The sequence below is a fragment of the Triturus cristatus genome, chromosome 1_2 (genome assembly GCF_964204655.1).
Source record: "Triturus cristatus chromosome 1_2, aTriCri1.1, whole genome shotgun sequence".
NCBI lineage: Eukaryota > Metazoa > Chordata > Amphibia > Caudata > Salamandridae > Triturus > Triturus cristatus.
Genome location: NC_140580.1, coordinates 529,851,958 through 529,870,039, shown reverse-complemented (window position 1 = coordinate 529,870,039; position 18,082 = coordinate 529,851,958). Strand labels below are relative to the sequence as shown.

At 42.6% G+C, this 18,082-nt stretch overlaps 1 protein-coding gene across 2 annotated transcripts in view; it reads right to left on the bottom strand.

The window, feature by feature from the left end:
- Positions 1–10,843: 10,843 nt before the first annotated feature.
- Positions 10,844–18,082, bottom strand: part of HPS1 (HPS1 biogenesis of lysosomal organelles complex 3 subunit 1) — a 365,168-nt gene continuing 357,929 nt past the window's right edge. For both annotated transcript variants that reach the window (XM_085606326.1, XM_085606327.1), the window contains exons 17-20: positions 16,222–16,366; positions 13,101–13,214; positions 12,528–12,610; positions 10,844–11,367 (exon numbers count right to left, since the gene is read on the bottom strand). In XM_085606326.1, the coding sequence (XP_085462452.1) occupies positions 11,205–11,367; positions 12,528–12,610; positions 13,101–13,214; positions 16,222–16,366 (505 nt within the window). In that variant the 3' untranslated portion in view covers positions 10,844–11,204. The remainder of the gene's footprint in view (positions 11,368–12,527; positions 12,611–13,100; positions 13,215–16,221; positions 16,367–18,082) is intronic.

The window sequence follows — 18,082 nt, the reverse complement described above, 5'->3', positions numbered from 1 at the left end:
AACTCCATCCTTGAGTCTCCTTCCACATACCCAAGAGGAATCTCCGATCCGCCAACCTCGCTGAACCCCTGCGCATCCACAGAGCAAGAACGGGTGGAAGAACCTTCTCCTACATAGCGGCGAAGACCTGGAACACCCCCACCCTGCACATCTTCAGGAAGACCTTCAAGAATTGGGTCTTCGACTGACCGGAGCTGCACTACCCCATAGCAGCTTGAGACCCTCACGGGTGAGTAGAGCCTGGCACAAAATTCAGCAAGATACCATGGTAGAGGCCATCTCGGCCATCCCTCCCTGGCAATCAGGGGAAAACCTGGAGCACAGTGTAGAGAATTTTACATTTTGGCTGAACTCTGCACTTGATTCGGTTGCCCCGAATATATATAACAAAAAAACTCAGACAATCAAGGCAGGACTGTCGGAGACAAGAACAAAAATGGAGGAGAAAATATGATGTGGATGAGAAAACCATATATTAAACACCCAAAAAATATAATTAAAAGCTGCATCTGATGCTAATAAGACTCTTTTCTCAGTGATAAAATAAACTAATAACACCAGCTAATTCAAATAATGCAGGAACAAATCAAGAATTTTGCGATACTCTTGCAGGATTTTTTCAGGAGAAGGTTACAAATATCTTTGACAAATTTACCATGCATAGAGCTACAACTTATAAAGTCTATCGGACTCATCGAATCGAGCACGCCACAAGACCCGTGTCCCTCCAACATCATGCATATGATCCCTGCTCAAGTAGCACAAAATCTTGGGCAAATGTTTGAGAATATGTTTGCAAAAGGATACTTTCCCTCTGTCTGGAAACAAGCCTCAATTCTTCCCCTATTAAAGAAAGACAATTTCAACGCTCAAGACCTAAATAACTATCGGCCAATATCTAGACTTCCTTTCTCTGCCAAGTTGCTAGAAAAAATAATGAACTAACAACTTTCGGAATACTTGGAGGAACATGTTTGGCTTGATGACACTCAACAAGGTTTTAGAAAGCATTGCAGTTCAGAATTGGCTCTGGTTACAGCAACAGAGGAAATACGAGAAGTACTAGATAGGGGTCAGACAGCTGCATTGATCCTCTTGGTTCTTTCCGCAGCTTTTGATACGGTCAGCCACGAGATCTTGGCTGACCGTATGCTTAGGCTTGGGGTAGAAGGTTCTGCCTTTGATCTTTTGCTATCTTTCCTGGCAAATAGACAAAATAATGTGAAGATGGGAACGTTTACCTCCAAATCTTTTTCCTTGCCTTGTGGAGTTCCCCAGGGCTAAGCACTGAGCCAACTTTATTCAATCTTTATGTTACTCCACTTGCTGCCATTATCAAAAAAGCGGGCTTCTCCCTGGTCTCATACACTGACTATACCCAAATTGTGGTATCATTGGCCAACGCGGAAACCAATTTGGGTGCGGATTTCAGCTCATGTATGAGTGAGGTGAGCAACTAGATGGAGTGTAACTGTCTCAAATTGAATGCTAATAAAACGGAGGTCATCTTTTTCGGTAAAAACCCCTCCTTTTGGATACCGGACTGGTGGCCTCCTGAGATGCAGAGGCGTAACACAGGCCCCTGCAGCCCCCGCAGTGCAGGGGGGCCCCCAGCTACAGGGGGCCCTCTCAGCACAATACTCATGCCGTATAGCTCCGGATAAATCTGGAGCGGGCCTCTCTGTGTACCTTGCAGGGGGCCCCTTCAACTTTCGTTACGCCACTGCTGAGATGGACTCTTTACCTGAACCTTCAAACAAAGTTAGAAACATAGGATTCATGGTAGACAAGGAACTAAAGTTTAGGGAAAAAGTAAACAAAATAACCTCGGCTGCCTTCTGTTCTCTAAGGTTAATAAAAAAAATAGAAACATTTCTGCCTCCAGTACTACTCAAAACGGTAGTAATGGCACTCATACTTTTGAGGATTGATTACTGCAACAGTAGGAATCTCACGCTTGCTTCGGGACTCGTTAAGAGGCTTCAGGTATTGCAAATCACGGCAGCTTGTTTCCTTTGTAAAATTCCTAAGTACGAGTCAGCAAGAGGAGCAATTAGAAAATTACATTGGTTGCCAGTTAAACAATGTTGCAGTTTCAAAGCTCTCTGTATGGCCTATAAATCTTTGCACGGACTTGGGCCAGACCATTTAAAAAAGAAACTGAAATGGTACATTCCAGCAAGGACACTCCGATCGGGTCACGCAAGGAACCTGATTGTCCCCCGTTTTAGAAAAGCCACTTGGGGTGGAGGGAGCTTTTTTAGGGCTACTGCCATACTTTGGAACAATCTCCCATTAACATTAAAAACTGCTCCCTCCTTACTCTCCTTTAGAAAAGACTTAAAAACCTGGCTTTTCACTCAGGATTAGAAGATTTTTCCTGTGCTTTTACCTTACTCCAACTAAATCACTATCTCAGCCTAATCTGATTTCGGTAGCGCCAAGACGCTCCAGCGCAGGAGATCGCACTTCATAAGTTACATTACCATTACCATTGATGTAATTTTAGTGGACCTAAGATATGTATGAAATTTACAGTAGTTGAAATATGCTTGAATGTTTGTGGATGCTTATCATATGAGATATATTGATTATCACATTTCAACTGTTAATTGCAATTATCTGGTTATTCCTCTTTTTAAGATACACCTTTTAATCCATTTATTATACGTATCTGTGGACATCTCCTCTTTACATCTATTTATTGAATACTATTGTAGTGCACATAATTTTTCATCACTATTGAACTAAGGTCTATTTAAAGAAAGTAATAAAAATTATTAAAAACTTAACTTAGTAGTTGGCTGTAGTGTGGTGGGAACACTATAGATTTTTAAATAGAGGTAACATGGTATCACATTTGAAGCAGTCTATATAAATGTATTTTAACAGCTAGGCTAGACATTTGAAGTGAGCAGATTTAGTATTTGTGGTGCTGTAAAGTGCCCCATATAAAGGAGTTGCTATCCACCTAAAACCTGGGAATTACCCACAGTTCCCTACTACTTTTAAAATATTTTATGCACCACTATAGGCCTAAATGGGCATTGCTTGGACATATATATATAGGTTTAAAAAGCACTTACACTCCATACTTGGACCTTCATTACGAGTGGCAGAACTTCACCCAGAGCATTAACTTGGGGGTTTAATTTAAACCACCAATTCTACGTCTCTCTGGGACCATGATGACTGAGTTTGCAAGCTCTGGACCTTATAAATTCGGGCCTGGAGGGACCAGGGCTATATATGCTGCTATAGAGGCATAGGTTGCAGTCATCACAGCCCTGTCCTGGCTGCCTTATGCAGCAGTATGCTGGAGTACCAATGCTCCTCCTGGAATGACACAGGTCCATCCTGAAACCCCATCCCTCCAACTCCCACTGGACTTGAGCACTGAGCAGGTGAAAAATACCTGTTTTTCTTGGCAGAACTAGAGAAAAACCACTTGGAAAAGGGCCCAATATTTCTAGGTCCATGTGGTTATTCCTCATTCCGTGAAGAACATTTGTTATTGGTGCTGGTATGGTGGCTGAAAGAGATTCCTGCCCTCAGGTATCCCTGTGCAAAATTCCGACAATCTCGTAATGATGGTCCTTAGATTGACGTGGCATAATGGGGGGGTGGGGTGAGTTCCTTATTTTTGATAGGATTATGGAGCAACCAAAATGCTATCTTTGGTATATTGGATTACAACTGAGAACTCAGACCTTGGAATCATCCTGAGTAACAATCGGATAGTGCCTAAAACATCGATGGTCCTTTCATTCTTGACCTCTTTGCAGTATGACCTATTGTCACAAATCTGCCAATAATATGTAAGATATGGGTTATGGTGTCTAAAAACCTTAGTCTACCCCTGCCAAACACCTACAAATATGTCCAGTTGGTCCTAAAAGTCAACGTTTAAACATAAGTAGGTAGGACCTCAATTGTTTTTTTGTTTTTTTATTCTTTTTATGGAAAACAGCATTTCCATTATACTCAGCACAATCGGTGGTTTTAAAATTACACATACATTTTACAAATAATGTTTGAATGATGCTCATATGCAATACAGCTATTACAGATTATTATCAGGGTGATTTACAGTTACAGGGTTATCTGGGAGGGTGGGGGGTAGAAGAGGGGGAGCACATATATTTCCACGATAATAATTCCATTTGGACCATATTTGGGACCACTTTTTCAGTCATCCTTGAAACACATACACTGTTTTCTCTCTGAACATACACCAATCCATGTCTCTTTTCCATGATGTTAGACCAGGGGTCTCCCTTGCTCCCCACATTCAACGATGTTACGGTTAGCCACCATGTGTCGTAGGGTTACCCAAAGCCTCTCCTTGCTGCTCAGATCAGTGGGCCCCAACACATTGAGCAGACACCTCTTGGCATCTAGATTTAAGTATTGACCAAGCACCTACTTCATGCAGTGCAGTACTCCTGTCCAGTACTTATGGATATTAACGCAATTCCACAGTATATGTATGAATGTACCCTCCCGCCCACATTGTCTCATACAGCTGGTGTCTTCCCCACATCCCATTCGAATCAAGGCTGGCCTAGAGTAGTATATTCTGTGGAGGATTTTAAATTGCACCAGTTTAAGCCGCAATTAAATTGCTACCTCTTTGGGGGAGGCTAGTGTCTCCGTCCAGTCTTCATCATCTAGCTCTATCAGGTCTTCAGCCCATTTTTCCCGAAGCCGTATTAGGGGATCGGATACATGATGTATTAACTTCCGTTAGGTAAGGGTAACGATTTCCTGGGCATGTAGCCATCAAGGAGTCTGTCCTCCAGTGGTGATGCCTCAGGCAGTATCTCCCCTAACGGGAAACAGGCATATAAGGCATGCCGAACTTAATAGTATCTAAATATTTCTGAGTCTGCTAGGTCATATCTGCGCTGCAGGGCGGCGAATTCTACCACCCTGCCCCTTTCCATAAGTCTCCCACCCTGAACAGTATGATCAGAGAACCATTTGTCAAACCCTTTGGAGTTGCGAAGTGTCCCCAACAGGCAGGAATACCATAGGGGGTTGCCTGCATGATTTTTTGTCCCATCCTAGACTTTTGTGGGTTGTGTGCCAAATCTGGACTGAGTGTAACGTAGGTCCCGTAAGTCATAATTTAGCGGGACTAGAGTATAGCGCCCTCTCATAGGAGTCCCCTGGTAAAAGACATTTGTCCATTTGATATCCTGGGTCACCAAGTGGTTGGTATACACCCTGGTTAAAAGCCGCCAATTGCGTCGCTCAGTAGTATCTTTAGGTGTCCGGGAGTCCAATCCCGCCATCGGACCATTCAAGGACCAATTTAGGAAGTGATAGTCGTGGTGTCCCTTTTCCCCCAAAGGAGAGCTCTTTGTTCGCTCTCTATCGCCGCAAAGTAGGTCACTGAAATTGGAGCAGGTGCATTGTGCAGCGTATGCAAGAAGCGGGCGGACATCATTTTAAAAAGTGCTGCTGTCCACAGCAGGGACACATCACTCCGGAGTCGTCGCAAAGGCGGTAGGAGGTTGTGGTCATAGTTCATCTTGGGATCTCTAGTGATGTATATGCCTAAATATTTAAAGCCATCCACTGTCTCTGTCACGTTACGTCCCTAGGTCAGGAGTGGGAAATCGCCCCTAAGTACGAATAGCAACGACTTGGTTCAATTGATGGCATATCCGGAATATCTACCAAAGGTTTTGAATATACCAAAGACTCTGTTATTCAAGGCCCTCGGTGACGTTAGATACAACAGGATATCGTCAGTGTACAGGGAGATCCGATCTTCCCATTCTTCTGTCCATTTCAGCCCTCTCATGATAGTGTCCTTACAGATCCAGCTCGCCAGAGGCTCCAGCACTAACGCGAAGAGTAGCGGGGACAAGGGGCATTCTTGCCTCGTCCCCCTTCCTAGGAAAAAATCCCAGATTTTTTGTTATTTACCACCACCTGTGCCAGCGGCTCAGAGTAAAGGAGTTTCACCCATCCAGTATATCTTGGACCAAACCCTATCTTCGCTGTAAACGCAAAGAGATAGTGCCATTCGATTGTATCGAATGCCATGGTGACATCTAAGAACACCACTACTACATCTTCCCTCAGCGGGTCAGTTCTCCTAAGTACCCCGTGAAGTCGACGGAGATTTAGGGAGGTATTTCGGGAAGGCATGAAGCCCGATTGGTCTGGATGGACCAGCCCAACAGTTTAGCAAGAATTTTCACCTCAGCATTTATTAATGAAATAGATCAATATGAGGAGCCCTGATCCCTAGGCTTACCTTCTTTGTGTATCACCACTATTGTGGCTAGTCGCTGATCCTGGGGCAGTCGGCCAATTTCTAAGCTTTCCTCATACATTACTTTAAGGTTTGGGGCTATTCTGTCCGGTTTTAATTTGTAAAGTTCAATCGGGAGGCCATTAGGGCCCATTGCCTTTCTTGATTGGAGGTCTTGCATGGCCCACGCCACTTCATCATTTATTAAATAGCTATCAAGTAGCCTACAGTCGGCCTCCGACAACGTCGATAGCCGTATGTCAGTCAACAAGGCCCTTGATTCTTCCACCGGATGAGCAGTGTGCGATTTATATATTCGAGTGTAGTGCTTGGCGAATTCATTCGCTATCTGTTGCATATCTAAAATTGTCTCCTCCGGTCCAAATGTAAGTTCCGTGACCAGGCGACCAGCCTGGTCACGTCGGTCGAGCCACACTAGTAATTTGCCTGCTCTGTCCCCCTGTTCATATAATCTACAGTGTTTGTCCCTTTTTAAAGTTTTGGCCCTATCTGTCGCCACGCTTTTATATTCTTCCTTCTTGAGATTGAGCTTGTGTGTTATGTTGTGTTCATCTGATGCCAGCAGGACCTCCTCAAGTTCTAAAATCTCTTCTTCCTGCTTGGTTAGCTCTGCATTTTTCTCCTTTTGTGCCCCTGCTACCTGAGAAATTGCCTGCCCCGGGACCACCGTTTTAAACGCCTTCCAGAGTGTTCTGCCTGATAGAGGGGTTAAGTGCGTGCAATGGATTTATCGGCACTATTTGACCTGCTTGACCCTCACCCCTCCCTACCTGCACCCATATGGGGGAGTTATCAGATATACCCTGTGCCATATGCCTGACTTCTGTAATGTGTCCTATCTAGTCCGCCGGTGTGAGGATATAATCAATGCGGGATAGACTATTGTGTGCCCCGGATTGAAATGTGAACTGGGTGTCAGTGGGATGGAGGACCTGCCACACATCCGGCAATCCAATAGTGTCAATGAAGGAGGGTAGAGCCTGCTGTGCTGGCCCCAAATTTCTGGGGAGACAACGATCATGCCTACCAAATACAATGGAGTTAAAGTCACCTCCAAGATTAAAGCCTTTCTTCTGGGAACTCTATCATGATGCTCCCCAAATCTCGAAGAGCAATGGCCTGTAGCCTCGGAGGGACATAGTCGGACACCAGAGATAGCGGTCCACCCTCCCATTTCCCTGACACTGCTGCGTATCTGCCCAGCCCATCCATCCAGGTGCATTCCGTTGACATGGGAAAGGTTTTACGCATCATAATGCCAACACCTCGTGACCCTGAAGTGAACCCCGAGTGCACCACCAGTCGGTAGCCCCACCTGTCAAGTGCCCTACACGTGTTTTCCACAAGGTGTGTCTCTTGGAGCAACACCACATCTATGGTGTGTCTTTGGATAAACTGTAGAACTATTCCTCTCTTCAATTTATCTCCTAAGCCGTTGACATTCCAGGACAAGAGCCTGAATTTCTTTTCACCCCCGGACCCATCTTTCCTACCCCACTACCCCCTTCCCCCATTCAGAGTCCCTTCCCTGGGACCCGCATCACCGTCTACTTCACTCCACACTAGCATATTGGGGACATCAGTTCTTGTGTGCCCGCACCACCCCTTCCAAGCCGGACTATTGCCCAATTGAGATAGTAAAACTCTTAACCCCCAACATCCCCACTCCCTGCGTCCCCACACTCTGGGCCTAAAACTGCCCAAGTTCCCAATAGTGCAGAGTGCATGTTGCCCGATTCTTGTGAACTAACTAGAAATTCAGGGGGGGGGGGTGGCAACACCTACCCCTCGGCCATCTGAATACAGTTATGTGCCCCCAGTCTATTTACTAAGGCATTCTAATTTTCACACATGGTAACTTATCGTAAGGAATGTCCTCTTGATCCGCCGGTTGGGTTTTGTGTTTTGTCCAAGAAAGGAATTATACTACAGTTCAATTTCCTTTTAGTCAGTGTTCCCTTCGGGTCTTCCGTCCGCTTTGACTCGGAGCTTTGAGGGGAACAACATTGCATACCAAATGTTTTTGTCTCTTAATTGCTTTTTGACATTGAGGAAGGTTCTTCTTTGTTGTTGTACTGTGATGGTAAAATGTGGAAAAAAGGACAGTTCACTGTTTTCAAATTTAAGTGGAGGATTCGATCAAGCCGTTTGTAGTATGGTGTCACGGTCCCTGAAATTCAGGAGTCTGGCCAGTATTGGCCATGGGGGAACTTCCGGTTTAGGCCTTCTCCCTGGTACTCTATGCGCTCTTTCGACCGTGAAATACTTCAATAGGATTTTTGGCCTGGGTGGTTCAGAATAAGGTCCTCCACAAATAGGTCAACAGCTGGCCCTTTGTCCCTCTCCGGAACCCCTATAGTCCGTACATTATTGCATCGTGAACGCCCTTCATAATCGTCTAGTTGTGTTTCTGTCCATTTCTGCGCAGCCTGAAGTGCTTTAATCTCTTGCGCATCTGATGGGTTTCGCTGCTGAGAACGGTCGTCACTATTTCAATGGATTTCACCTTCTCACTCGTCTTCTACAGATCAGCTCTTATCAAGGTCATTTCGGTAGTGATGGTGTCAATTCTTTGTTCTAACGATGTTCGTACACCAGCTATTGCCGCCATGATGTCCTTGAGTGTGGGTTTCGCATTGTCCGAGATAGTAGTCTTATCATTGTCCGCTCTGTTTGCTGCGTCCGCTTCTCCCGCCCTCTGGGTGGCATATGTGTGCAGCTTGGTTTGGAGCGTGCCTTTCTGTCCGTTTGCCCCAGACATCATCGGTCTTCGCTACTGATCAATGATGAGCCCTAACGGGTGGTGCCTGCCGCCTGCTCTTGGGATTGCTCTCCCTCTAAGGCTCGTAGGGTTTAGCCCAGGGGGCTCTAGGTCCTGCTGCTTCTAGGGTGGCTTCTGGGTATGTCGTCCAGCTCTTCTGTGTTAGATGAAAGCACCCCGGAACTCGAATACCTGTCCCTGCAGGTAAGTCTGTACGCAGCCTCCGACAGCGTATTCCTGGGGCCCAACCCCTTGGGCATTGCTCACTATATTCCAGAGTATGTACTTGGCAGGAACCCCAGGTCCGCAGGTTTACACCACTTCAGAATGGATTCTTTAAGCTAGTATTCTTTTACCCCCAGGGGGGGAGGGGCCTGCTTGTGGCCACAGCCCTTCCTCCAACTACCCCCTCCCTGAGGCACTGCCCTTCAACATCTCCTTCCTTGGTGCTGGTTCAAGCCACGAAGATTACCAGGGGGCCGGGGGACTCTCAACCCGGCCGCAGCTGAACCGACTGCGTGTCGATGTTCTGGGCAGGTGCTTTAATGGTGAAGCATACGAGGCAGCGCCTCGCTCATGCAGTTCATTGCGGGCCCAGACAGAGGCAACAGCTCCTCCACACACCACCCCCAACTCTACTGTGTAGGGCTAGGACCAACCAGTGACAGACTTTGCGTTGGGAGCCGCAAGTGTACAATCTCAGGCTCCGTGCTTAGTGCTCTTCAGCGATCCAAAGATAGTGGCTACTTCTCCTGGAGGCCCCCGTCGGCTTACTTGTACTTGACCCCGGGCCTTCTTGGGCCCATCTCAGCATGCAGCTCGTTTCCTGTGATATCTTCTTTTCCCGGCGTTTCTCTCGGGCACCGTTCGATCACAGAGGTTGTGCCGCCCCTCTGCTGCGATCCTGGGTGATTTTTGGGATCAGTGTGCGGATATTAAGGCCAGATTAGGCAGCGGGAGGAAGGAGCCTCACTGACGTGCGGCAATCGCATTGGGTGCTTAAGCCATGCCACTGGGACCTCAATTGTTATTTGAAAAAAGCAGTAATAAGATAAAGAGATTATTTTGATGGGAAACTCCTTGAGATCTATGCTGATTCACTCATTACACAAAGCACAAAACATTATGACATGCCGTTATACCATAGAATGGGATTCTCCTAGGTCACCAGTGCCCCATAATGACTACAGTTTGCAAATGAGTGAGTAATTCAAAATGAAGGAAGTCACATGGAATATATGACAACATCTAGTTTTACCATGACATATGCTGCTTTCAGATTGAGGAGAGATGGTACAGCTATGTCTCCTTGATCTGCCTTCAAGGGACTATGATCCCAGAAGTACCACGATGAGACCTCGATTTAGTTAGAATTATTTCAAATTGGATTAGTAATCATCCAGGCGAAGAACAGCTGTAGTAAGAATCAATTAAATCACAAAACAACCATGTACTCCTTATTTCTTTGAGAAAAGGTTATTACAGCGCAGATGCCAAAGAGTTTAATAAAAGTTTTTTCAACAATTTGGTTCACATCCTACATCTGTATATATCCTGGGACATCCCATATTGTGCATACAGTTCCTCCTCTTGGAAGAATTCGATTACTAAAGAGAATAATCAAAAAACATGCTGTGTCGATGCTGGCCAATGCTTCTGGGGGCTGTTGAGGGAAACAAACAGAATACTGGAATAACAAAAAACATGAAATCGAGCTTTATACACTCTATTACAAGTTTCACACTCAAGCAACAAGTGCAGGAGATTAATGATCAGCCAACAAAAGCTTCTTTATGATCTACTTTATTTTATTATTGCCACAGGCAAGTTACCTCAGCCATTGGATTTCAAAGGCTATAAGGTATTCCAGCAGGTAGGTTTTATGTAATTAGTTTGTTTACAATTCCCTGGAATAAGAAAGTGCACAATTTGACCAATAAAGCACAAAGGTAACAGATTATTGCAACAGACCCAGAGTTCATATTGGTTGTTTAGTTAACAAAAAGTAAAGTCAACAATACTTGAAATAATCCAAGTAAGGAAGTGTTGGTTCTTTGGTACAGCAGTTAATGGGTTCAAAACCCTTTTGAGACATATGGCCACAAACATCAGCTTCTGCATTGATCTATATACGCTATTGTTCCCCTTCAAGTTTCAAAGCAGTGGAATTCGAGAAGGCTCCCACAGTCTTTGAGCAAGGTTACAACATTGCTGGATCACATAATCAGTGGGCATGATACCCAAGTGGATAGTCAAAAGTTCATAGCATTTCACGATTTCCATGGGATGTTGTTTGATGTAGTCACGCAATAGTTTCCTGAAAGGGAAGAGGAATAAAGTTCATTATTAAAGCATGTTATTAATATCAAGATAACAATTTAAAATTCCATAATCGCAGCTAGGTTATTTAAAAGCTTTCCTAAACAGTGCAAGTCAAACAAAGCTTCTTTGAACAGAGAGAAAGGAAGCAAACTGGATCTGAAGGTCAGGCCTTTAGTCTTGCTCTCAAACTGAGTTTCCTGTCTTAATCAAAGAGGTAGAATATTCATTTTCTTGGAAGATCACATTATAAATGCTTGGCTCCTAGCTCTTAAATATTTTAACTTGGTTATACAGACTTGAAGTGTGATGGAAGAACTTATTGTTTTCCCTAGTTTGCATGGGTTAAACTTAAAAGGCAGAAAGTGAAGCACCCTCTGAAAAATGTAATCCTGCGTATATGAAGAAAAACATGGGAACATCATGTTTTTCATTGAGGGCCAGCACAATGAGTAAAGTGGTGCAGATATGGGACCAGATGAACTCCAGCCATCAGCAGATTTTGAAGACGTGTTGTCTTTAGCAGGAGCGTAAAGTTAGATGCTAGTGTCAAAATCTGTGAGTGTACAGATTAACTGTCCGCTATGATATTTGTTGCAATGGAGACGAAGGATCACAATGCATGTCAAAGGTTTCAAATGAAAAAAGCAGCTGCTTGAAACTAATTTTGGTTCCAAAAAGTATGCCCAGACTCCTTACTGTCTGGTTAGTGTGTGAACAGTTTATCATAGTACTGGAACCTGGGCTAAAATGCAGAATGTACAGTAGTTAAGAGTATCTCTGCTTTAAGATTCAGTTCTAAGAAAGTAGGTAAATTCAAACCTGGATAGGCTCATTACACAGTATAAGGGAATCCATATACAATGTTCAGACTCTTCTTTCAGTCTGAGGATAAGATAAGTGTCCTATGCACACAATGAAAATCCGGCTTCACATTCAAGTAACTAGTCTCCTAACGTGCTCACACTGATAAGAAATGGTGCAATTGCAAAACCTTGTGATACTCTCCAATCGACTTCCTTAAGTGAGGATTCATAGGATGGGAGAGCAAAAGTTTGCAATCTATCCATCATTTGTATAACATCATTCTCCAAATGCCAATGATGCAAGTAATCACGTGCCAATGATATGCTAGACAGCTACTCCTTCTCCAGTTACCTATAATAATCTCCTGCCAGCATGCCAATGGGTGCAGAATCATCACAGAGTGTTGGGATCTTACTTGCTTCCAGTTTATCACCCTAAAATGAATAACAAAAAGCAGTGATTAAGAAATCTAAAAGAGAAAACTTTCAAACTTCAACTAGGAAAAACTATTGTCATCTAGAAAGCCCAGAAGGGACCTCATAACTGATTTTACTACTTGTTGAATTCATGCTATGAACTCAACAGCTATTAAACAAGTAAGAGACAGAACAGACACAAGCAGGACATACCTCTGATCTAAAAATCCAACTTTGTTAACTTTGTCTATTGTTAAAGCAACTGCTTGAAATTAAAACTGGCATCTAATACAAAAAGCTCTTGGCACACAACACAAGCAGCTGTACCTTTCAACAGCGCAAATGTTGCAAATATGTTATGTTGAACAAGTAGGTACCTGTCCTAGAATGCCATATTTATAACACCCCGCTATGCACTCAAGACAGTACTGGATATACAATACATAGAGTCATAATTTACAAGTTGGAAAAAGGTATTTACACTGGAGCCGCAGAAATGATTGCATACCGTTTCATTTTCGAACCACAGAAAGTAGGAGCAGAAGTAGTCACCATCCCGAAAAGTTACAGTTGTGTATCCCTTCTGGAGGTAACGTCGTGCCATTCCTATCAATGACCAAATCTGTGCAGGGAAAATCCACATTCAATCAGTTTTAGCCATCTCACACAAAACCATCAAAATAGTTCTCAGCACTATCCACCACTTTCCTATTTTTATTTACAACATTTTATTTACGCTGAGAGGTGATATCCCTCGGACTCAAACCTCAGTATTTTGGGCTCACTACCAGCATTTTATAATTTTCTAATTTGCCAAGAGATTAGGAAAAATGTCTACGTGCAGAACGCTGGCCAACTTGGTTTTCTCCCCCCCCGACATACACAAGTTAACTGCCAGATATATATATATATATATATATATCAAACAGACCTCTCTACCCAAGAAAGGAACGAGCTGCACTCCTTCCGGTGATAAAGGATTTTATTTCAAGGGTGGCATTTCCTGATGCATTTCGGTCACATCTTGACCTTCGTCAGAGGGGAGCCAGCAACTTGAGGTCAAAAACAGTACACCAACACGAAGCTTGCCTTTTAAACGGACATTGTCTTTCCCCAGGTGGGCGCCTCGTTAAGCTGATTTTAGGCATGCTGGGTCATGTAGTGCGCTGTAGACCAATATATATATATATTACATCTATCTATCTATATATATGTTTAATGGTTAATCATTTTGACTATTCTAATCCCACTGGAAGACAGTCCCTAGTGTTACTACTCCTTGAATGAAGCCACACTTCTCTATGCTACTTCTAAGCAGACTCTTGAAAGTCTTCTTGTGGATCTTTATTCTGAAATTGTGCATGTCTGAGATAGGTTTCTCATGTGTTTTAATAACATTCACTACTCTGGGTCTACATCGAGGCTGCTTAGTATGCTTGAGAATATTCAGCATGGACCACAGAGCATTACAATTGTAGTCACTCAAAAGCAAATTGGGAAGATTTTTCTGAAACCGTGATCCAAGGAGGCTAGCAAATCATCAATGTTTTGCCCAAGTATATCTGCTCTCGGCAAAGAGAATTCATTCTTCACAATGAGAAACATTGTGCCCTTCCCTGTTCTTCAAAGTCTATTAAACCCATTAAATCTAACTCTTCTGCTACTCTTGATACTCCTGTTAACTTACGTTAATCTATTCCTATTTATGTCCCCCACTAACATTAGAATACTTTCTCATGCAAGTGCATGCCCAACAATTTTTGTTGGGCAATAGCTAATTCCAAAAATTGGAGAGTTATGGGAAACTTGCCCACACTGTGTCTGTCTGCTGGAGTAGAAACTAATTTTGATTCAAGGGTCTGCCACCTCGGTCATCCACATATTTCCTTTCTTTTCTCCTGGAAATACACATGCCACAATTTTCATAAATCTCTCAGTGCTCTGTGATCTTAGATGTCAATTTCTGCTATTGTTGTGTGAAGGCACCAGGTCAAAGAGTTTAAACAGGACAGTCTGTTTTTTCTGGGGCCTCTATTTGTAGGAACCTGAGTGGGAGCTGTGCCTATGGCGGTCTACAGTTAGTTACCCATGCTGGGCATTCAGAGATAATAAAAACAGTTTGTTGTTTCATAATGACCAGCGGCTCAAAGACGCTGTAATAAAGGAACATATGTACACTGAAGACAACTAGTCCGATTCCTAAGCACAGTGACATACCTTTGACATTTTGAATCATCAAATAAATGCTGTGCATATATTCACTGTATTTTGGGGCAATTAAGTAATGACTTGTTTGGTTTTATTACAACACCTTTGCTTGCTTCAGTTGTGCCAAAGGCAATTTTTGCAATTCTATTTCAGTAACATTATGTCTGGTTACCAAGTGTTCATTTATAATGAATTTCCATGTACAGTATTGTCCCTGATTTCTCTTCAACGTTTAATAATTTTATCAGATGTGTACATAAAGTTGTTGCAGAGGAATAAACCACAAATTAAAGTAGAATAAGTTAACAAAAATTCGTCAACTATTTTTGTGCTGAGGTGAGCGATTCGGTCACGTGAAGACAATTTATGTACACAACTTTCTTGCATTTTCACTCACCATACAGGGCTCCCATTTCTCGTATGAGAAATGTAAGCATGTTAGGGATCAGCATCTAATTTGAATTTTGAGACTGTTCTAATAAAATCTATTTTCACCATTGAAATAGTTTTAAAGGAAATGTTAAAATGTGAAGTTCTTTCACTGAAAATTTAAATTAAATCGTCAAAATAGTGGGCAGAGCTTCACAGCTTGAATTCGTAAACAATATAGAGCAGGACAAAACGGCATCAGACACTAAGAATAATTTAAAAGTAAGCGGAATACCTAAACACCAACACACAAATGTTTCCTTTATTTTCTTATTGTGTGAATTTTTACACCATAATTAGCTTGTAATAGGAAACAATGTCACCTTGCAGCTCGACAACATTATAGTCTCATAGGCATCATGCCTATCTATCGTGTCAGAACTCCTAAGTGACTGCCAATATCCTGATCAAGTACAAGACATATTTGTAGTGTGCACATCTGAAATTAGTTTGAGTGTTTAGCACTCTAGGACTCTGTGCTGTTTGGTACGTGCACTGCCACAGGGCTCTTGGTTGACTGAAATGTACATTACCAAATACACTCAGGAATGAATTAGGCTGTCGTCTACGGAGGCTAACAGTGGTGACACGAGTGTGAATTCTAATGTTAGTTGTGTAGTATGCTGTGTGTGTTTCCATTCATCTGAGAGAAGGTGAAGTGCATGTATGTGTAGATGTACGTCTCACTATCTCTCCTGGGCGTGTAAGTGTGATACACTTGGACTGGAATTTTAGTAGACAGACTGTCAGACATTGGGTTCATGCCTGTTCTTGAATGGTAGAGTCAGAATCGTGGTGGCTGTGTGAATTGCAGTCACTTAGGTTATGAAATAACGTTCCAGCCACACAGTGGCGCATAGCCCCAGGAAGAAGTACAGTTTAGGCTTAGTCCTCGATTTCCCAGCAGTTGCTACCACTGGATTGCTTCAAAACAACAAACCCTTTAAAAAATACCTAATTTTTCCACAGTAGATCACTTGATGCCAGAATACCTTCTTTTTGATGAAAGTGGCCAGGGTGCCATTTCCAAGATCAAAGGTTGATTGATCACTGATATTAATGGATGGAGCAACCATTTGTCCTGCAGTTCGATCAACATAAATAAAATGCACCAGACCTGGGAAATCATCCAGATATATGTGAGTGGGCGTTAAGGAAGGCATTTCCAATATATACACTGTAGCTTGTTTAATTCTGGAAGTGAAAATAAATGACCAAGATGGCAAAAACCCCAAAACAATGACCACTGATCTTAAAATACAGACCCAAATACAATTTACACAGGGGAACTAGAAATGCACATAAATTCGTTGGTAAATATATTCAGCAAGAGGGAGCGCAGAAATCAATAATGGGGTAGAGAAAGAGAAGCAGTAGCCCACAAGAATAGCGATAGAGACAGAAAGAGTGAAAGAATGACTCACAGACATCAACACAGGCTGAGAAAGAATAAATAATAATGAATGGGTTGCTATGAATTTCAAGCATGTAGTAGTCTGAGTGACGATGTTGGGACTCACTAAGGGTTGAGGGGGGATCATAACCCAGAGGTGGCATGTGTACTTTTTAGAGTATGAACTTTAATGTGCTACAAAAAGAAAAAGTTTAATTTCCATTAGAAGAATGTTTACATTACATTTTACAGCACTAACTAGGAAAGTATATTACTAGGTAGACTCTAGTAAAATAATACCAAAAATGTAGTTTATAATGAATTCTGTCAGTGAGATGGTTACTTACTGTTACAGACCTTTAAAGGAATCCTTTGCTTTCAGAAGTGAAAATTTGTCGGTTGTTGAGAAATTAATGTTGAGGAGCTAACAAAGGACTCCGAATGAATGGGACATACTAGCAGTGCGAGGGGCAGCACAGACCTTGGCTTCACACTTTTGCTGAGTTGTTTTAAGATTTGTGCTTAACTTAAAAAAAGGGTTATATAGTTCTGTGCAACAGTTGAAATATTCCCACTGCTCTTTAAGCCTAAAAGTCTCCACTAGCTACCCCATTACAGTGTTACTGGCACACATCTTTTGCATTAGGTACGGCTGTTAAGCCTGTTTTCTAATAACAATCATTCACCTTGTGATAGAAAGCTGAATGTTGGTACAGACAGTCATCGTTCTAAGAGTAATCATATAAGGGCAAGACTTCAAATGGATCCTGTCTATGATGTCATATAGTCTAATCGAAGTCCAAGATGGCCGTCAAATATAAAAAAATAATTTCAAGTCTGCCGTTTTGCATAAAATTTGGCACAAAATTTCATCTGTACGTGCCAGTGCATGTCTAGTGCATGCCCACATTGGATCAAGACTGCGACGTCATAAATATAAAACTAAAATGTCCACCAAATCATGTAGAAAATTTTAAAATTGAAATCTGTTATAAATTTGATTTGATGTAGATATTCATACTTATTGATATGTATCAACATTTATTAATATGTATTATATTTTAATATGTACCTTTCATTTTTTCCAGCTTCGTCTGTAATGCCTGAAAATGAGTAGCATGTCCAAACAATACCTTATTGCAACACCCACAAACAGTGTTCAAGCTGTCCAGCACGATGATGTTGTTGCAGCACACTGGTCCATCTGTGTTCCTTGTCAGGAAAGCCCTTCGGAAAGACATATTAGCAAATGCTACACATAAACATTATGGGTCTGGATATTGGGACATATGCATCAAGCATTAAACCGCTCGCAAACGGGCCGATTCGCAGAATCAAGCCGTTATCGACTGGTAAAATTCCTTTTCCGATGCATCAAAGGCATTGCATTCGCAAAATAGGTAATCACAATTTTTGTAATTACCTAATGTGCGAATGCGTTTAGGGAATCACTATTTGCG